Here is a 21,261-nt window from a genome sequence, read left to right on the forward strand (position 1 = left end):
TCTGGGTGCAAAAAGTGGCTCCACCGACAGCCAGCAAGGAGACAGGGCCCTGGGTCCCTTGCTCCTGGAAACTGGACGCTTCCCACAGCCTGAAGGACCCTCGGCCCACTGTCCCCAGAGCCAGGAGCAGGCAGCCCGTGCCTCTGACCTCTGAGGTGAGAAGTGGGCCTGGGCCCGCGAGGACCGTGCTCTGGGTCACCAGCGTGGAGGACAGCCGGCGCCCGGCATCCCCAAGATGGCTGGGCTCCCCCTCTGGACCCGTCTGCCCAAGCCGCTCCCTGCAGCCTCCGTCCCTGGCGCTGCCTCTCCTGCCTGCTCCCAGCAGTGGACGGAGTATCCCCTCCTTCCACGTGTGGGTCTTGACAATCTTTATGTATTTTCATTTTATTTGAAAGGCAGAGTATGGAGAGAGAGAGAGAGAGAGAGAGAGAGCGAGAGCACGTTCTGATCCACCAGTTCACTCCCCAGATGCCTGAAGAGGCCAAGGCTGGAGAGACAGGAACTCCACTGGGTCTCCCACGTGGGTGGCAGGGACCCAAGGACGTGAGCCGTCACCCGCTACCCCCGGGTGAGCACTGGCAGGAAGTAGGATGAGGCGTTCCATCGTGGCGCCGTAGCTGCTGCACCCGCGCCTGCCTTCTCCGTGAGTGGGGGGCCTGTCCACCTGGCTACCGTCCCTCTCCCCGGCTTAGGGGACACGAGGGCCGGCGGCCAGGCTGCCTTTGCCTCCGTGAGCCCCCAGGTGACCGGGCGGCGGCTGCAGGAGAGGGAGCATCATCCCAGAGCCGCTGAGGGCCATCTGAGCGTCCCTGTGGGCGCCGGTGGCCGGCACAGCACAGACGTCCACCCTGGGCACGTCAGGAGCGGCTGGGCACGGGCTCTCAGGGGCAGAGGGGTCGGTGAGGCTGTTCCAGAATGTTCTCGAGGGGTGGGAGCTATCTTGAATGTTCTAGGAGGCACCGTGAGGCTCCTGCAGAATGTTCCAGAAGGGACTGGGAGGCTGCTGCGGAGTGTTCTGGAGGACTGCGGGGCTGTGGTGGATGTCTGGAGGACACGGAGGCGACTGTAGAATGGCCAGAGGGGACTGAGAGGCTACTGTGGACGTGGTGTGTTGTAGAGGACATTATGAGGCTGCTGTGGAATGTTGCTGAGAGGACTGACTCCATTCTGGAATGTTCTAGAAGGCACTGGGAGACAGCTGTGGAATGCAGAGGGGCCAGGCGGGATGCCTGGGGTCAGAAGGTGGCCCCGATGGCCGTGGAAGCAGAAGCGGCTTCCTGGCTGCTGGGCCTGGGTCCCTCCTGCCCTCGTCTCCTGGGCCTCCAAGATGGGGCCTGGGGCCCCGGGGGCATCCGGCTCTCCACGTCGGCGTCGGTGGGGTGGCATCCGGCTCTCCATGCCGGTGTCGGTGGGGTGGTGTTTTTGAGACCAGGCCTTGGCAGGGCTAGGGGCAGGCAGGGAGGGGTCGTGGCGGGACTGACCCGCCGGTCACCCTAAGTGCTCCCGCAGGGCCCTTGGCCTAGCGGCGGCTCTGGAGGGGTAGCACCGACTCTGGCGGGGGCTGCCGTGGCGTCAGGGCGTATTTGCCTCTGCGGTGCAGGCCGCGGCACGTGCGGATGGCGAACCAGAGGAAGGAGGAGAGCAGCAGGGCGTGCACCTGGGAGGGGGGACGGGGGCTGCGGCGTTGGCAGATGCACTAGCCCCCCCCCCCCAGCAAGCTTCTGGATCCTGCAGGGTCGGGACGGCTCCGCAGCCCCATCCCGCCACCTCCCCGGGGCTGCCAGCTGCAGGCTGCCCAGGCCTGCCCAGGCCTGCCCAAGCCTGCCCAAGCCTGCGGGCAGGGGCTCGGTACCGTGAGGGCCAGGGCGGTGCTGAGCAGGGCGAGGTCCACCTTCTGCTGTGTCCACAGGAAGCTCCGGATGCCCTCCAGGCAGTCCTGGGCAGAGGGCTGCAGGTGTGGCGCTGACCCAGGCCGGGCCGGGGGCCGGGAGGGGCGAGGCAGAGGGCACCACCCCAGGGCCCTGGGGAGAGGCCTTGGGGGCAGGCACAGCCAAGGAGGCCAGAGCCGAGGGGCCACCACCAAGGGGCCGTGCGGCGCCCTGAGCACCGGGCTGGCCACATCCGCCCTCCCGGGTGCTGGCTAGTGGGAGAGGGCCCAGGAGGCCTGCTCTGTTTCCTGGAGGCTCTGGGGCTCCTGCTCCCATCCCGGGCTTCGCGTGACACCCACAGGAAAGGGGTGGCCCTCTCTGAACCATGCAGGCCTTGGCTTTGGGGGTGTGTGGAGCAGACGCAGCCGGCCAGGGCCGCCACCTTCCCAGAGGCCCCTGCTGCTCAGCCCCGCCCTCCTGCTCGCAGGGCTCCCTCCTGGCACCAGCTGTTTCCCCAGAGCACCCCTGCCTCCGGGTCCTCGGCGGAAACGCCCCCCCCCCAAGCGCCCCCCCACCCTCGCCCTCTCCTGCCCGCTTCCTGGAGCTGCAGGGGCTGTCCCTGACTAGGTCCCCAGGACGGGCGTCGCTGAGGCTGGCGGCCACACCCTGGCCTGGGCTGGGCCTGCAGCCCCACTCCTCTTCCGTGGACCGCCCGCCCGGCCCCTGGACACCGGCCTGGTCCCTGGTCAGAGCTGACCCCACCCTGCCCTGCCGCATGGGCTCCGGGAGGCAGAACCCCCAGGGCGGGGGGGCTCAGAAGCCCCTGAGCTGGGAGTGGGGCTCCAGGGTGGGGTGGGGGCCCCAGGGTGCCGGCGCCTGCTCACCTCTCTCGGTGCCCCGGCTCCGTGACAATGGTTGGCACCTGTGCGTTCCAGGAAGCTGAAAGGCGACCTCTTCCCACAGCACAGGAACTGGGAACGGGCCCAGGGGGATGCGGTTGCTCTCCAAGCCCCCAGGCGGGCAGGACGGATAGGGAAACTGAGGCACCACAGGCACCGGTGGCCTAGGGTGGGGCTCAGGGTGTTGCAGCTGGGAGGGCGGGGGCACCAGCCGTGGGGCAGCCTGGCCCTGGCCAGCACACGGGCAGTCCGTGCTCCCTCTCTGACCCCAGGGGTCCTCCCTGGGAAGTGAGGCCGTGGTGCTGCCCGCCTGCCCCCTGCCCCAGCCGCTCAGCCCTCGCTGCTTCCTGGCCCGCGCCCAGGCCTTGGTCGCCATCTTGGAAGTCTTCCAGGTCTTGAACCTGGAGCCCTGCCTTTGACGCTGCACTGGATGGGACGTTTGGTAGCTGGCCCAGCCCAGGCGTCCGCCCTGCGCCTGTGCGCACGGTGAGGCCGACCCCACCCCGCGCCTGGACTCACCGCGTCCTGGATGGCCGCCAGCTCCCGCTGCCAGGCGCCAGACGTGGTCCTCAGCGCCCGGTCGTACACCAGGTCGAAGGTGTCCAGCGCGGCCTCCTCCACCTGTGCCGAGAGCCCCATGCGAGCCCCATGCAAGCCCATTCCGTCCACAGAGCGCCCCCTGGAGGCAGTGATGTCCCCGGAACCCCGCACGGGCAGAGCCCACGTCTCCTGGGAAGCCGGCCACGGGGGCCTCTCTCTCTCCAGGGCTGGCCGTCACTGTGGCCCTGCTGCTCCCTGGATCGAGCCCGGCCAGGGTGCTGTGGCCACCAGCTGTGGCCTCGGGCGTGCAGGGGCCGGCTGGGCAGGGGTCAGCCCTGCCACTACTGATCTGGGAACCAGTGAAGAGCCTCAGGCCAGGGACCTCAGCTGCCCCGCAGCGGCTCCGGGATCTTCCCTGGAAGCCCCTGGCCGTGTTCCTGACGCCTGGGCAGCTGGGCTGCACGTCAGGCCTTTGACCGGGGAGCCACGGGCACTTGTTGCACAAGACCACCTGGGGCAGAGGCCGGAAGAGGGTGGTGACGGGGACCTTGCTGGGCCCTGCCCTCCTCACTGCACGCCCAACGCCACCGCTCCTGCCACTGCCCTCCTGAGTACCCTCCCCCCAGGCCGGCCCCTTGCCAAGTCATTCCTTCAGAGGCCAGCTGGACTCTCCTCCTCCAGGAAGGCCTCCCTGGCTGCTCCAAGTCACCAGCCCTCTTGGAACACCTTCCTGCCCGCCTTCCCACCCCCACACAGAGGCTGCCCCAGAGGGCAGCTGAGGTTCAACGGGGTCCATGCCTGCTCTGGCCACTCAGCCCTGCTCTGCAGAAAGGAGGGGCGGCCGCCTCACGGCCCTGGCTGCACTGGGGCCCCCAGCCCACGACAGACCCCGCCAGCTCTGCCCGAGGCCTGAAACCAGAGTCCCTCTCCGCGGAGCCCGGGTGCTAGCCCTGCCGGGCGGTGGGCCAGCCGCTGAGGGGCCTGGGCCCAGCTCCTCTCCCAGCCTCAGCTGCCTTGGCTGTGCAGTGGGTGAAGTCCGGCCAGGTCACTGCGTCCCCGCAGGAGGAGGCCCTGGCACGGGCGGCGCCTCCTGGACGGAGCCGGCCTGGGCTGGGCGGGCCGGTGGCCAGCTGCCCCTGCCGGCGCTGCCCACGCCGCGGCTCAGGAAGAGCTGGAGAGACGCCGGGGCCCGGGGCCGGCCGCGGTTGTGTAGGAGCAGCACAGGCCTCAGCCCGAGCCCACCGCCTGGCCTCAGGCGCCCTAGCGGCCAGGCTGGACCCTCCTTGCGTGGTGCCCCGGTTCTGCCTCCTGAGAAACCCACAGCTGACTCCCCGCCAGGGGCAGGGGCAGGGTTTGCGGCAACGGGCGCTTGTGGGGTTCCCATGCCCCCGAGAGAGCAGGCCCCGCCAGGTGCGCACTGGGGCTGGGTCACTACTCTGCCGCCCGCCGCACCCCGGCCCGCTAAGCCTGCGGCCGAGGCCCAGGCGGGCTGGTGCCACAGGCTGTGGTCTGTGCCCGCACAGTGGCCTCCAGGGAGGTTCGCTCCCTCAGCTGCGGCTCACCGCAAGGCCGCACTTAATCAGGGCATGAATTATTCAGGGAGCCGCAGTCCAGCCTCCCGGGCCGGCCGTGTGTGGCTGCGGCTCCTCCAGGCTGCAGGACAGGGGAATCTACCGCCATGCTGCCCTGGACACCTCCCGCGAGGGGCCCGCATCCCCGGAAGTGGAGGCTGGGCCCCCCTGGGGGCGGGGGCACCCCACTCTCACAGGCTGTGTCTGGGGTGGGGAGCGGCCGGGGTCTCTCTCCTTCCTAAGGACCCCAGCCCCAGCCTGGGAGTGTGGCAAACAGCCTGGGCGGCGGGACACTGGCCAGGATCGGCCGGCCTGGGGCGGGGGGGCACGGGCAGATGTGGCATGGGCAGGGGGCTCGCCCCTCCTGCTTAAGGCTGCACCCTGGCGCCCAGCTCTGCCCCACCACGACGAAGGAGCGGCCTGGGTGAGGGGCACGGAGAGCCGGGGGCCATGGCGAGGTCAGAGCGCCCCTGCACGTGCCCTGGCTCTGTGCTCCGGAGCTGCAGCCCCTCTGGTGGGGAGGGAGTGCAGGGGCGGGACAGGGCCCGCACTCTCCCCTCCCCTTCCTGTGCTGCACCCCAGCTGGGTTCTGTCTTGCAGGGCCCTCACCGCCCCCCCCCCCCGCCATGGCGGAACACAGCTCCCAGAGGCGGGGTGGGGGCCGGGCGAGCCTGGGGCGCTGGCAGCCGTCCTGCCTGTGACCACCCACGCTGTGACCCGGCCTTCAGGGGCCAGACCACCCGCTGGAGGACAGGAACGGGAGGCTGCAAGGCCGGCCTGGCCCCTCCCCCGCCCCCTGGGGATTTCCCATCCTGACTCAGGTAGGGCACCCTTGCACAGGAAAGGGACATAGACAGTGACTCCGGGCAGGGCCTGGAGCCCCCTCCGGGCCTGGCACCACTGGGGGACCCCATAGCGCCTCTGGTGCTTGGAAGCCACCACAGCGAGCCGGTGTCGGAGCCAGGCCTGGCCGCCGACCCCTGCCCTCCGTCTGGCATGGCCGTCCCCCTGTCAGAGGGGCCTGGCAGCCAGACGCGGTGTCTGAGGGAGCTCCTGGCACGTGCAGGCTCCCCGCCCTCCCTGTGGCCTCTCAGGCTGCCTAGGGGAGGGCTGTGGGGGGACGGGGCCTGAGTTCCGCCCTGGGGCTCACCTGCCCTCCGGCCCCTCTAAGCTGCTGGCCGCCCAGAGGAGAGAGCCCTGGACGCTGCCTGGGGGTCAGCTGGGTGGAGAGTCAGCCCCTCCCCCTGGCTGCCCACCCCAAGTCCCCGCGCGCATCTTGGGGAGCAGTGCTGGGCACAGTTCCGGTCTCCCCTCCCTACCACCAGGCCCTGTGGCCTCTCGGACCCTCCCCTGCTGGGTGGGCGCGCTGTCACTCACCTGGGTTGGGTGGTGGAGCCTCCAGAGGACCACCTGCACCAGGGCGCAGAAGGCCAGGGCAAAGCACAGGAATCCCTGGAGGGGAGAGGCAGGGTGACCGCGGGCCACGGGGTGGGGTCTGCCTGGTGGGGGTCCCGTTCCCGCCTCCCCTCCTCAGGTGCCTCCCCAAGTCTCCCGCTCAGGCTCCTGAGGGGCTGGTGGGAAGGGGGCTTGGCCCCAGGCAGAGCCCCCCACCCTCACGCGTGGCCTGGAGGCCTGGGAGCAGACACTTCCAGCCTGCCTGGGGGCAGGCTGTGGCTGGACTCACCCAGGCAGGGGCCATGGCAGGTGTGTGCCAAGGGCAGGTTTGTGGGGCCGGGGGCCTCTGGCAGCGCCCGTGCTGCCACCCATGGGGTCCTCCCCCTCCTCCCCTCCCCCATTCCTCCCTCCTCCCCTTTCCTCTCCCTCTCCCCATTCCTCCCTCCTCCCCTTTCCTCTCCCTCTCCCCATTCCTCCCTCCTCCCCTCTCCTCTCCCTCTCCCCTCCCTCTCCCCCCTCCTCTCCCTCCCCCTCCTCCTCCCCTCCCCATTCCCCCCTCCTCTCCCTCCTCTTCTCCCTCCTCCCCTTTCCTCTCCCTCTCCCCATTCCTCCCTCCTCCCCTCTCTTCTCCCTCTCCCCCCTCCTCTCCCTCCCCCCCCTCCTCTCCCCCATTCCTCCCCCCTCCTCTCCCTCTCCCTCCCCCCTCCCCCCTCTCCTCCTCCTCCCCGCCCTTGGCTGTGGGCTGCCTTCCTCATCTGGAATCCATCGCTCTAGGCTGCCTCCCAGGCTCCAGGCCCCGCGCCAGCCCAGGAGACAGCATTTTCCAGAAACCATCTCATTGCTCAAGGAAAAGAGCAACAGCCGCCCCTCCCCCTCCCCCTCCCCGCAGAGAGGGAGGGTCCTGGGCTGCAGAGGAGCCCACCCAGGCCTCCCCAGAGCCTCCGTGGTGCAGAGTCTCGGGCCAGCCCTGGCCATTGTCTTGCTCCTCGTTCCCGATGGAAACAAACAAGTCAGATGGCTTCCTTGGGCTGTGCAGCTGCTGTGGTCTCAGCCCAGCGCCTGCCTCATTTCCTGTGCGAGAGGCCGGGCGGGCAGGGGCAGGAAGGGGGCAGTCGGTGCCCTCACGTCGGAGAACAATTTTCCACTTCCTGCTCCCAACTCCCTACGCCCTTCACGTGTGCTCATACATGCAGACACTCGAGAAAGACACGCCAGATACACGTGGACGGCCACACCCAGAGGTGCACACGTGAGCACACACATGAGCTCACGCACAGATGCACACACTCCCGTGCATTGCAGACACGTGCACATGGGCACACACACATCCATACACGCATGTGCAGACATTGGCACACGGCTCAACAGAGCAGGTGTCTCAGGTGGGTCCCCTGTGCGCCCACACTGGGTGCCATCCAGGCTGGGGCTCAGAGGGTGTGCTGGAGCGCTCCCAGCTGGGACTGGAGTGGCCTCTTGGTCTCAGCCCTGCACAGGCCTCCAGCTTGGGGGAGGGGTGTCCAGGCTGTTCCTGCAAGCCCAACCTACATAATGGTCACTCTGGCCTTGACTCGGGCTGGGCTGACCCGTTTGCCCACAGAGCAGGTAGCCTCGCTGGGCGTGAGCGGCAGGGGGAGCTCGGAAGGCCTGGCTTGGGCTGGGCAGCTCAGGGTCCTGCTGGGAGACCCAGGTACCCGAGCCCCCCACCCCCACTCAGCCCTGCCCACCCTCTCCCAACTCCAGCTCAGCTCCACAGCGACCCCTGGTGGCCGACACCGCAGCCCCCGCACGGGACCCGTACAGCTGGCTCTGGGCCCCCGGGCCCTCTGGGGGCCTCCCACCTGCCCTGTGGTCTCCCCACTGGGCCTCCCACGCAGCCCAAAGGTCAGACCTCGCCCCGGCCCCGCAGCAGCCCTGGGAGGTGGCTCTGTCCCCAACTTGGGGCTGTGGACGCAGAGGCTGGGCTGAGGGTCCTGCAGCCTGTGGAACCCCTGAGCCTCCCCCTGCCCAGGGAACCCCAGTGTGGCCCCGCCCTTCAGGCCACCCAGGAAGCAAAGCCCCCAGCACAGGTGTGCCCTGGGGGGCCTTGGAGCTGGAAGACCCCTCCAGCAGCTGGGGGGGTGCACAGCTCAGGGCAGAGGCAGAGGCCAGGCTGGGGGCTCAGCACCTCCCTGGCCCTCCTTGGTCTCCAGCTAACCCCCAGTGGCGTTCACCCAGCCCAGGCCCAAGGCCTCATGGCTACCAGACTCGGACGCTCCCAGGGGCCTCGCGACGGCTCCCAGGGCTGGGAAGACTGACTCTGCCTGCAGAGACTGCCTGCAAGACTGACTCTGTTGAGTGTGTGGGTGACGGTGGCAAGTGGGGCCTGGGCAGGGGCCTGGCCGTCCCCGATGGACGGTCCTGGGTATCCCTGGTGGGCGGTCCTGGCTGTCCCTGGTGGGCGGTCCTGGCTGTCAACCTTCGCTTCTCAGGGCTGTCTCTCTGGCTCCCTTTCTTGGGGCCGAAGTGTCTGGGGCACGGGGCACTCACCGTGGCCATGAGGCCCTGGGCCTCCCTCACTGTGGCTGCGGCGCTCAGCACGGCCCCCGTGGCCAGGATTCCCGCCAGGCCGGTCCCCAGGTAGAAGGCTGGGGGGGAGGAGGGAGAGGGTTGGAGTCACCCAGGACAGGGGCCTGAGACACAGAGCCTGGGTCTGGAATCCACCTTGCCTCCCACCCCCACCCTCCCCACAGCAAACTCCTGCCTCTGGGGGAGGGGGCGGGGAGGGGAGGGGCGCCCCAGCCCTGGCGACGTGGCTGAGGCCTTATCGACTCCTTCCAGGCCCCGCCAGCACCCCACCACCACGATCTCTGCGCTCCAGGCCCCGGTGCCTCACCGCAGAGCCTCTGCCGCGTCCGCCTCTGAGTCCAGGCTGGACACGGACGGCCCTGCCCCCTCGGGTCCCGACGGCACCGACGCTCCCACCCGGCCCCCACACCCTCGCCGCATCCTGTCCAGAGCCGGCTCTGCCGCGGCTACCGGGGCTGGGAGCCCAGGGCCACACGCCGCCGGGTGCGGGCCCCTCTGCTCCGGACGTGGCCCCTGCCTCACTCACCCCAGCGGTGCGATTCCTCGTAGGGGTTCCTCCCCGGGGACACCTGGTGGATGACGGCCATGTGGGCCCCAAAGTAGGTGACAGTCACGAAGGTGGCCACACACAGGGCCAGCAGCTGGGGGGGCAGATGCAGAGTGTGGGAGGGGGGCCGAGGCCCCAGGTGGCAGGGGCTAGACTCCCGGGGGTCGCAGCCAAACCCCCTCCCTCACGCGGGGCAGGCTCAGCTGCTCAGGGGTCCTGTGCTTCCGTGGGGGTGTCTCAGGGAGGCACCATACACCCGGACACGCATGCACTACACCAATGCACACATACACACACACGCACTACACCAATGCACACACTACACCAATGCGCACACACACACACACACTACACCAATGCACACACTACACCAATGCACACACACGCACTACACTAATGCACACATACGCTACACTAATGCACACACACACGCACTACATTAATGCACACACACTACACCAATGCACACACACGCACTACACTAATGCACACATACGCTACACTAATGCACACACACACGCACTACATTAATGCACACACACTACACTAATACACACTACACTAATGCACACACACACTAATACACACTACACTAATGCACACACACACTACACTAATACACACACACGCACTACACCAATGCACACACTACACCAATGCGCACACTACCCCAATGCGCACACACACACACACACACTACACCAATGCACACACTACACTAATGCACACACAGGCACTACACTAATGCACACATACGCTACACTAATACACACACTAATGCACACACACGCACTACACTAATGCACACACACTACACTAATGCACACACACTACACTAATACACACACATGTACTACACTAATGCACACATACGCTACACTAATACACACACTACACTAATGCACACACACGCACTACACTAATGCACACACACTACACTAATGCACACACACACACTACACTAATACACAACACACGCACTACACTAATACACACACACTACACCAATACACAACACTACACTAATACACACACGCACTACACTAATACACACACACTACACTAATGCACACACACTACACTAATGCACACACACTACACCAATGCACACACTACACCAATGCGCACACACACTACACTAATCCACACACACTACACTAATGCACACACACACTACACCAATACACACACTACACTAATACACACACATGCACTACACTAATGCACACACACACTACACTAATACACACACATGTACTACACTAGCGCACACACACATGCACACGCACAAGGCCCCTAGGGGTGCACGCCCATTGCTCAGCTTCCCTGAGGACCTGGGGCCTTGGAGCACCCCTCTGCAGGGCGGGGAGGCCCCCACCCCAGGCCCAGCTGCGTCCTCCCTCTGCAGGGCAGGGAGGCCCCCACCCCAGGCCCAGCCGTGTCCCCCCCTGCAGGGCGGGGAGGCCCCCACCCCAGGCCCAGCCGCGTCCCCCCTCTGCAGGGCGGGGAGGCCCCCACCCCAGGCCCAGCCGCGTCCCCCCTCTGCAGGGCGGGGAGGCCCCCACCCCAGGTCCAGCCCCGTCCCCCCTCTGCAGGGTGGGGAGGCCCCCACCCCAGCCCAGCCCCATCCCCCCTCTGCAGGGCGGGGAGGCCCCCACCCCAGCCCAGCCCCATCCCCCCTCTGCAGGGCGGGGAGGCCCCCACCCCAGCCCAGCCCCGTCCCCCCTCTGCAGGGCGGGGAGGCCCCCACCCCAGCCAGCCCCGTCCCCTCCATACCCCTGAGAGTCCCCCCAGCAGGCGGAGGCCTCTGGGCCCTGGAGCCCAGCAGGCAGCACCCTCACCCAGCACCCACACTGCAGGCACCCAAGGCCCTGGGCTGCCCCACGGGAGGACAGGTGCTCCCACGGGGGATCCTGTCCTGGGACCACCGCCTGCTGGGCCCCCGGCCCACGTGGGCAGGGTGGGCTCGAGGTAAAACCAGGTTGGGGGCTGGAGCCCTGGGCGCAGGCTCCGGGGCCTCCCGGGCTCCCCCCGTCCGCCTGTTACCACGACAAGGAAGCAGGTGGCCAGCATCTGGCACTTGGCGACTCTGACTCTGCGGCCAGGGCTCATGGTGGCCTCCCTCCTCCGCCCCACTGCAGTTCCTGTCAGCCGGCCTGGGTGCCCCAGAGAGGCAGGCAGGAAGGGGTGGAGCCGGCCCCACTGCCCCACCCTGGCCCGGCCACCAAGCTGATGCAGGAGACCTCCCCGGGAGGGTGGGCTCTGCTCCCAGTGTGGCCACGTGGGACACGCTGGGAGGGGCGGGGCGAGAAGGAGGGGGTGCGGGGGGATGCACCCCGAGGGTCCCAGAGGAACCTGGGGGTCAGGATTCTGTCCCCACGTTGTCACTGTCAGTCTGGGAGGCTCGGTTTGAAACGTTCTGTGACTGACAGCTGTCCGTCCAGCATGAATTCTGGGTGGGCCAGGCCTGGGGGTCTTCCCAAAGAGGCAGGAAACTCGGGCCGGCCCTCCAGAGCCAGGGTCTGACCACAGCCCCGGGTCCTTGTGCCCCCAGCAGGGACGGGGAGCCCCGTGCTTCTCACATTCCCCGAGACCCCCTCGCTGGGCCCCTGCCCGCGCACATCCAGCTCTGTCCCCTCTCTGGACAGCCTGGAGGGCAGCACCTACCCTCGGGAGCCACGGGGGCCCCAAGCCTGCAGGATCCGCCGCCAGGGGCTGGGCTGGGGGACACCGCCTCTCACCCCCTCCCCCAACACCCTCTCAGGTCCTGAGCTCAGACCCACTGCAGGCCAGCGGGGGAAGATGTTGGGCTTGTGTGTGTATGCATGTGTGTGTGCGTGTGTGTGTAGCCGGCACGTGTGTGTGCACGCATGTGTAGCTGGCAGGTGTGTGTGTAGCCGGCACGTGTGTGTGCACGCGTGTGTAGCTGGTACGTGTGTGTGTAGCTGGCACGTGTGCTTGTGTGCGTGCGTGTATAGCTGGCACGTGTGTGTGCATGTGTGTGTAGCTGGCACGTGTGTGTGTGTGTGTGTGTAGCCGGCACGTGTGTGTGTGTGTGTGTGTGTGTAGCCGGCACGTGTGTGTGTGTGTGTGTGCGTGTGATGTGCTGTCTGCCGGGAGCCCCTTCCCTCCTTCATCTGATAACTGACGGATGGGGTAAAACAGTTTCATCACCGAGCCAACTGAGCAGCCCCAGTGGTCACAGACAGAAAAGAGCAAGAAAATAAAGAATTTAGGGGCCTGGCATTGTGGCGAGCAGGGAACACCGAAGGGCGCCGGTTCGAGTCCTGGCAGTTCTACTTCTGATCCAGCTCCCTGCTGTGGCCTGGGAAGGCAGTGGAAGGTGGGACAAGTCCTCAGGTCCCTGCACCCGCGTGGGAGACCTGGAAGAAGCTCCTGGCTGCTGGCTTTGGCCTGGCCCATTCCGGCTGCTGCGGAATTTGGGGAGTGAATCCGCGAATGGAAGACCTCTCTCCTTCCCTCCCTCCCTCCCTCTCCCTCCCTCTGTGTGTGTGTGTGTGTGTCTCTCCCTCTTGTCTCTTAAATCTGACTTTCAAAATAAATAAATAAATAAGTCTTTAAAGAAAAAAAAAAGAAAGAAAGGAAAGAATGTCATTTGAGTCACGACCCACAAATCCTCCCTGGAGCGCTGGGAGAAGGGGCGGGTACCCAGGCAGGAGGCTCCCAGGGTGCCCGTGGGTGCTCCCCGCTGGGGAGCTGGGGTGCCCCCCGCCCTGCCGGGAGCTCCGTGTGGAAAGGGGATGAAGGCTCCACAGCGGGGCCCTGGCCGACACGCCGCAGGCCGCTGGGTCGGCATCCCTGGACGAGCCGTGGCTATGCGGGTCCCGGTGGGTGTGGCAAGTGCCCTTGCACCCTGCGGCTCTCCCCACACACCCACGGCCCAGCCTCACCGGGAGAAGGACACCGGGCAGAGCCCGGCAGGGGCTGCCTCCCCACCAGCCGTGCAGGCCACCCGGACCAGCCGTGGCTGAGTGACCGTCCCCACCAGGGGGCGCCCAAGCGTGGCATTCTGCTCCTGAGATCCTTGGTGTCTGCCGTGGTCCCCGGGGACTTCTGTGTGCTGAGGGCACTGGGCCTGGGGCCCCTCGGCAGCTTCAGAGCGAGCGAGGTGCGGCTGGGCCTTCCAGGCTCCTGGGCGGGCAGAGCAGGGGCAGTGTGGGAATGCCCCACGGCAACTGTGTGTGGAAGCCCCCAGACCCGAGGCCGGGAGAGAGGCCAGGGTGGGCTCGGCAGGCTCTGTCCCAGTGGGAACCACGCAGCCCCAGCTCTCCCGGGGACCACAGCCCCTGTTCTCCTGGGGACCACAGCCCCGGCTCTCCCGGGGATCACACGGCCTTGGCTCTCCTGGGGACCACACGGCCTTGGCTCTCCTGGGGACCACACGGCCTTGGCTCTCCCGGGGACCACAGCCCAGGCTCTCCCAGGGACCACAGCCCCGGCTCTCCCGGGGATCACATGGCCTTGGCTCTCCCGGGGACCACACGGCCTCGGCTCTCCCGGGGACCACAGCCCAGGCTCTCCCGGGGATCACACGGCCTTGGCTCTCCTGGGGACCACAGCCCAGGCTCTCCCGGGGACCACAGCCCAGGCTCTCCCAGGGACCACAGCCCCGGCTCTCCCGGGGATCACACGGCCTTGGTTCTCCCGGGGACCACAGCCCAGGCTCTCCCGGGGACCACAGCCCAGGCTCTCCCAGGGACCACAGCCCCGGCTCTCCCGGGGATCACACGGCCTTGGCTCTCCTGGGGACCACAGCCCAGGCTCTCCCGGGGACCACAGCCCAGGCTCTCCCAGGGACCACAGCCCCGGCTCTCCCGGGGATCACACGGCCTTGGCTCTCCTGGGGACCACACGGCCTTGGCTCTCCCGGGGACCACAGCCCAGGCTCTCCCAGGGACCACAGCTCAGGCTCTCCCGGGGACCACACGGCCTTGGCTCTCCCGGGGACCAGAGCCCAGGGTGGGGCACCCTCAGGCTCTGTGCTGATTCAAACACCAGCACGCAGACAGCAGGCTGGGGCGGGCACCCATCGGGAGTCGGGCTCATTCAGGGAGGGCTGGGGCCGGCCAGCTGAGACGGGCTCGTGATGGGCGTGGGCAGGGTGGCCTGGCCCTGGGAGACGTGTGCTCAGCAGCGTGGGGGCCCTGGAGCTGAAGCCATGGGCGGTCTGTGGAGGGTGCACGTGAGCCTGGCCTGAGCCCCTAAACAGAGGCCGGGCCCCTCCGTCCAGGCCAGGGCCACAGCACAGACCCAGGCCTGCGGGTGCAGGGAACGGGGGTCCCTGAGGGAGGACCGTGTGGGTACAGAGGGTGAAAAATCCTGAGGGAGGACCGTGTGGGTACAGAGTGTGGAAAATCCTGAGGGAGGACCGTGTGGGTACAGAGGGTGGGGGTCCCTGAGGGAGGACCGTGTGGGTACAGAGGGTGGGGGTCCCTGAGGGAGGACCCTGTGGGTGCAGGGAACGGGGACCCCTGAGGAGGACCCTGTGGGTACAGAGGGTGGGGGTCCCTGAGGGAGGACCCTGTGGGTACAGAGGGTGGGGGTCCCTGAGGGAGGACCCTGGCACCAAAACTGGGTCCTGCTCACCTCCCCAAGGGGACCGCAGCCTCTCCCAGGGGACCTCATCAGGTTCTGAGCTGACACCAATGTCCGTGGACCACAGACACCCCTGGGTCTGCCAAGCAGAGGGTGGCTGGGTGCCCCCGGCGCTTCAGCCCTGGTCTGCCTCAGTGGGGCCGGTGGGGCCCGAGCCTGGGCTGTGGTCAAGCCCCCACCTGCAGGTGCAGGAGCTGGGCAGACATGCACAGTGGCTGGCAGGGTCTCCACGTTGAGGGGGCCCTGCCCAGTGGGGTGAGGGCTGTGACCAGAGCGGCCGCCACCCGGGAGAATGCTGGTTCCTAGCACCCCTGCCTCCTGGGGTGGGGGCTGCAGAGGTCAGGGTGCCCTCGTGACTCAGGGACATGGGGGCAGGGTGATTCCTCCCCGTGTGTGTGTGGCTGCTGACGGCTGGGTCTCGCCCCGGCACTGGCCTACAGCAAGTTTCTGTCTTTACGGGGACGCAGGGCAGCCAGCAGAGTCCTCCGAGCCCGCCCTGCTGACGACCAGACGGCGCTGAGGTCGGAGTCGGGCCTCCACTGGGCTCCCTCCCAGACCCACACCGGCGAGGCTTTGGATGACGGGCAGTGACCAGTCCCCCACTCCGAGTGCCCCCGCGAGTGTCCCCCATTGAGTGTCTGGGTCTCCCACGTGGGTGCAGGGGCCCAACCACTTGCACCATAAACTGCTGCCTCCCATGGGTGTTAGCAGGGAGCTGGGTCAGAAGCAGAGCAGCTGGGACTCGAACCGGTGCTCTGACGGGAGATGCCGGTGTCATAAGCCCTGGCTCAACCCACAGTGCCACAGCCACAGCCCCAGACCATGGCTTTGGACATGGGATTCTGTAGGGCTTGGCTGTTCTCTGGGTGCCCGGAACCTTGGCCGCCTTGAGGGCCGCCCTGCTGACTGACAGAGGTGCAGAGAGCCGTGAAGTGGGGGAGGGGACGGGACGCTCACCACCCCAGCAACCACCAGCCTGAGCCACCGGGCCGGAAGCTTCTAGAAGCTGGCGCAGACCCCCATGCAGGCTGTGGCGGGCTTGTCTGGAGCGCAAATGGCAGCAATGGCCGGAGCTGCGCCGATCCAAAGCCAGGAGCCAGGAGCTTCCTCCAGGTCTCCCACGCGTGTGCAGGGGCCCGAGGACCTGGGCATCCTCCACTGCTTTCCCGGGCTGCAGCAGAGAGCTGGATCGGAAGTGGAGCAGCCGGGACTCAACTGACATCCATAGGGGACGCCGGCACTGCAGGCGGCGGTTTTACCCGCCACGCCACCGCGCCGGCCTGGCGCTGGAAGTCTGGGACTTTCCGGTGTCCGGAGCAGCCTGCACCTGCACGGCGCTGGTTCCAAGCTCCAGCTGTTGGTTTCCCTGGTCTCGTGGTCCTCCTCCGAGGCTGTTGCATTCTCCTTCCTCGGGGTTGCGTTTGCTTGTTTTTCTCGTTTCCATGGGCGGCGGCGGCCACTGGTTTGGGAACTGGATTCTGTGGTCGCTGTGGGACTGCTACGGTGCCCCGGAGTCCTGCATTTCACTCGTCTGAAAGTTTATGTTTTCATTTCTGTTTGGTTCAGAATGGTTTCTAATCCCTCCGGTTCTTTGTTGAACCACGGGTTTGTTAGATTCGGGATCCAAATACTCGGGGAGTTTTCCAAGTATTTCTACATTAGTAATCTTGGTTTTATTATGGGTCAGAGAATGCGCTTTGTATGGCATGAATACTTTTTTAAAAAAATTATTTATTTATTTATTTATTTGAGAGGCAGAGGGAGAGAGAGAGGGGTCTTCCATCCGCTGGTTCACTCCCCAGTTGGCCGCAACAGCTGGAGCTGCGCTGATCCGAAGCCAGGAGCCAGGAGCTTCTTCCGGGTCTCCCACATGGGAGCAGGGACCCAAGCACTTGGGCCACCTTCCACTGCCTTCCCAGGCCATAGCAGAGAGCTGGATTGGAAGTGGAGCAGTTGGGTCTCGAACCGGCGTCCCATGGGATGCCAGCACTGCAGGCCAGGGCTTAACCCACTATGCCACAGCGCCGGCCCCAGTATGCATACTTTTATATCTTTCAAGATTTGTTTTATGGCCCATAGTATGGTCCTTCCTGGTAAATATTTGATGTACAATTTTCAGAAATGTGTGTTTCCCGGTTGTTGGGTAGAATTTCTGACCGGTGTCAATGGCATGAAGTTGGTTCCCAGTAGCGTTTACGTTTTCCTGTCGACTTCTGTCTGTTCACGCAGTCAAGCGCCAGAGAGGCTGCTGGAGCTCCTGCCACGGTTGTCGTCCGCCGGTCTCTACCGCAGGCCTGTCAGCTCTGTGCCGTGACACTCAGGACCCCTAAGTCCCCTTACTGTCATGCGTGACCTTGTTGTTCTTTTCATGTTATTTGAAAGGCAGAGAGAGAGAGACAGAGAGACAGAGAGAGACAGAGACAGAGAGAGGCAGAGAGAGACAGAGGGAGACAGAGACACAGAGAGAGACACAGAGAGAGAGAGAGACAGAGAGAGACAGAGAGCTTCCATCTGCTGGTTCGCTCCCCCAAGGCCCACAGCAGCCAGCACTGGGCCAGGCTGAAGCTGGGAGCTGGGAAGTCCGCTGGGGTCTCCCTCGTGGGCGGAGGGACCCGAACCCTGGAGCCGTCACGGCTGCCTCCCAGGGCGATCAGCAGAGCCGGGACTCGCAGCCGGGACTCATAGCCGGGCACGCTGTTAGGCGCTGTGGCTGCCCCGGGAAGGCCGGAACCACTGCCCCAGGCAGGCCAGAACCACTGCCCCAAATGCCCGCCCCAACAAGTAGCCCTCGACTCCGGCCACGGGATTTATCCTGAAATAGACTTGGGAGCTAGCACGAGCAGCTCTCACGGAATCTTCCAAGCTCTGTGCTGCCACTGCTGCGGAACGAACTGCCCCAAACTCGAGTCTTTAAACCACATAGCCGTGGGCGGGACCCTCCTCACACAGGCCAGCTTCCCTCCTGCCTCCGGCTGTAGGCGGCTGAGTGTGGCAGGGTCGCAGCTGAGTGTGGCAGGGTCGCAGCTGAGTGTGGCAGGGTCGTGGCTGAGTGTGGCAGGGTCGCGGTGGCCCCCTGGCTGCAGTGGAGACTCGGGTATTGTGGCCTTCTTGGGACCTTGGGGTTAATTTGCATTTCTTTAAATGCTGATTAAGCAGTTCCTGGTGTTTCCTTAAGCTTTATGCCCGTGTCAAGGGCCTCACCTGGCCTTGGACATGAAGACCAGGCCTCCCAGGGCCTACTTAGAAGCTGCCTCCACAAGAAAGGATTTGTGCGGCTGGCGGTGTGGCTCAGTAGGTTAATCCTCCACCTGCACTGTCTGAGTCCTGGCTGCTCCTTTTCCCATCCAGCTCTCTGCTGTGGCCTGGGAAAGCAGTAGAAGATGGCCCAAGTGCCTGGGCCCCTGCACCCGTGTGGGAGACCTGGAAGAAGCTCCTGGCTCCCGGCTTCAGCCTGGCCCAGCTCCGGCTGTTGAGACCATTTGAGGAGTGAAACCAGCGGATAAAAGACCTTTCTCTCTGTAACTCTACCTCTCAAATAAATAAATAAATAAATATTTGTTTTTACTCATTTGAAATCACAGAGAGAGGGAGAGGGAGAGGCAAAGAGAGAGAGAGAAAGACAGAAACAGATCTTCCATCACTGGTTCACTCCCTAAATAGCCACAACAGCCAGGGCTGGGCCAGGCTGAAGCCAGGAGCTCCATCCAGGTCTCCCATGCGGGTGCAGGGCCCAAGCACCTGGGCCATCCTCCACTGCACTCCCAGGCCACAGCAGAGAGCTGGACTGGAAGAGGAGCAGCCGGGGCAGAATCCAACACCCCAACCGGGACTAGAACCCGGGGTGCCGGCGCCGAATAATTTTTTTAAAGATTTATTTTATTTATTTGAAAGGCAGAGTTACAGAGAGAGAGAGAGAGAGAGAGAGAGAGAGAGAGAGGAGGGAGAGAGACACAGAGACAAGGAGAAAGGGGGCTGGAGGTCTCCCAGGTGCTGGTCACTCCCAGGGCAGGGCTCAGGCCTTGAGCTTCCTCCTGCTGTGTGCGATCCTCACCACCTCCAGAACCTTCTCAGCTCCCAGATAAACTCTGTCCCATTACCCCCCCCCCCACACACACACACCCTGCCTCTGTGGACCAGGCTCCTTGTGCTCTGTGGGTTTGGCTTTGTTAGCGGGGACGTGCAGGGAGGGGGTTCTGGACCTGACGCAGGAGAGAACTCAGACGTGAGACAGCAGTGGGCAGCGAGGCGGCAGGCTTCCTGGGGCGGGGCGGCCATCAGAACGGCTGGACGTCTCTCCAGACAGAATCTGAGTGAGGGCCCCGGTCCCTCAGCCCAGGACAGCGAGGCCACGTGATTCCATGGACAGCACACACGTGGCAGGCCGGCGGGCGGCTCGGCAGAGCGCCGAGAGCTGGGCACACAGCCCGAGCTCAGACCCGGGCTTGTAGGGGCACAGGGTCAGTTCTCCCGTGTGTCCCCCCCCCCCCCCCCCAGGACGCAGGGTGCCCGGGCGTGAATCGGGCGAATTCCTCCCCAGGTCTCACCGCTCAGTGCCGCCAGGCTGGGAGCCCACCTGGCGCGGGCAGAGGAGCGGCCCCCCGGGGCCTGCCCGGGGCGGGGGCTGTGGGGTGTCGGGCTGGGTGCCCCGTGGGGCTGAGCACAGGACTCTCCCGGGGAGCTGTCCTTGGGGACGAGGCTGGGCCCCGGCCGGTTCTCGGGGTCTGGGCAGGACCGTGTGGGGTGAATCCTGGGCTGCTCCCCGGTGAGCTGCTGCTGGCCTTCATCTTCCTCAGCCCCGCGGCCCCGCGCGCGCACACACACACACACACACAGGCCGATTCCCGACCTCCTAACACATCACACACACACACAGGCCGATTCCCGACCTCCTAACACATCACACACACACACACACACACACAGGCCGATTCCCGAGCCCTGGCTGACTGCTGGCTTCACGCGGGACGACGGCCTCCAGGTTTATCCACGCCGCAGCCTGTGTCCACTCCCTTCTTCAGCCCACGGGGACCTCGTCCAGCCGTCCGGCTCCCAGCCCTGGGTGGACACACATGGTGCCGACCCGTGCCGCAGCTGTCCTTTTGCAAGTCTGCCAGTGTCGTCTTTACGATTCTTCCATTGCCCTGTTTCAGGCAGCTCCATGAAGGTGACCTTGGTGTTGTCTGCTCCTCCTTCTTGGGGGTCATTGGGTTTCATGGATCTGCGGGTTTATAATTTCATCAACTTTGGAAAAGCCGCAGCCACTTCTCCAGGTGAATCCCCTGTCCTCTCTCTGCATTCAGACTCCCACCACACGTGCACCATGTCCTGAGGCCCCCGCCACGCGTGCATCACATCCCGAGGCTTCCACCACGCGTGCGTCACGTCCCGAGGCTCCCCCCACATGTGCAGCACGTCCCGAGGCTCCCCCCACGCGTGCGTCACGCCACACGAGGTTGTCCGTGGCTTCACGTTCCAGCAGTCCTCTCCTCTTTCCCTGCCGAGGGTTCGACCGTGGCATCCGTTGCTGAGTCTTCAAGTTCATCCAGCTTTCTGCCATCTCAGTCCGGGGGTGGGGGGGCTTTCATTCCTTCCCTCTGTGTCTCTGTGCCCACGGCGCAGAGGGGAATGAATGAAAGCCCTGGTGAACAGCACCGCCGGCCCGGGTGTTCAGCCCTCCATCTCCTCCTTATTAGGCGTGCTGTGCCACCTCTCGGCACGTGCGGTTTTTCCCGGCAAGATGTCAGCCCCTGCACCTGTCTCTTTGCTGGAGATTCCAGTGTTGCTGCTTTTGGAGTCTTGCAACAGCCAAATGGCTCAGCGGCATCTTGGTGCTTGCTAGCCAGGCAGGACAGGAGAGGGGTCCATTCAGGGCCAACTGCCCCCCACTCCCAAGGCCGGAGCCCACGGTGCACCCTGCCTCTGTCGGCGAGGGCGTGCGCGGCTGCACTCCCGCGAGAGAGCCCAGCTTCCTCTGAGTCCCTGGGGGTCTCCGCAGATGGCTGGGGTTCCACAGCGCTGTCTCCTCTCCAGCCCCCCCACCCCCCGTCCGAGAGCTGCAGCTGCTTGCGTCCCTGCTCCGCCTGCCCCGCTCCTCCTGAGCCCCACCGTGGGCGGGAGGGGCAGGCACAGTTCCGTCCCGAGCTGGCGTTTGAAATCCGTGGCTCTCCGAGGTCCCCTGGGCCTCGGTGCCCCGTGTGCTGGGCGGGGCAGGGGGCGTGGCCCGGGCTCTGTTGCTCCGCCTCCTTCCCGCCTCCGGTGCT

At 65.7% G+C, this 21,261-nt stretch overlaps 1 protein-coding gene across 10 annotated transcripts; it reads right to left on the reverse strand.

The window, feature by feature from the left end:
* Positions 1-368: 368 nt before the first annotated feature.
* TSPAN32 (tetraspanin 32) lies at positions 369-11,609 on the reverse strand. 10 transcript variants are annotated; one of them, XM_070063612.2, is made up of 8 exons: positions 11,432-11,586; positions 9,365-9,479; positions 8,800-8,897; positions 6,256-6,330; positions 3,287-3,388; positions 2,753-2,931; positions 1,853-1,948; positions 369-1,657 (listed from the first exon to the last, which is right to left on the reverse strand). In XM_070063612.2, the coding sequence occupies exons 1-8, from the start codon at positions 11,495-11,497 to the stop codon at positions 1,573-1,575; spliced, it is 816 nt and encodes a 271-aa protein (XP_069919713.1). In that variant the 5' UTR covers positions 11,498-11,586; the 3' UTR covers positions 369-1,572. The 10 variants fall into 10 exon arrangements, with proteins under 10 accessions (XP_069919713.1, XP_089163122.1, XP_069919721.1 ...); XM_089306996.1 differs by having other exon boundaries at positions 369-1,198; positions 1,853-1,936; positions 2,753-2,839; positions 11,432-11,575; XM_070063620.2 differs by having other exon boundaries at positions 1,853-1,936; positions 11,432-11,575.
* Positions 11,610-21,261: the final 9,652 nt, after the last annotated feature.

Source organism: Oryctolagus cuniculus, chromosome 1 (genome assembly GCF_051225735.1).
Source record: "Oryctolagus cuniculus isolate XC-2025 breed Fujian yellow rabbit chromosome 1, ASM5122573v1, whole genome shotgun sequence".
Taxonomy (NCBI): domain Eukaryota; kingdom Metazoa; phylum Chordata; class Mammalia; order Lagomorpha; family Leporidae; genus Oryctolagus; species Oryctolagus cuniculus.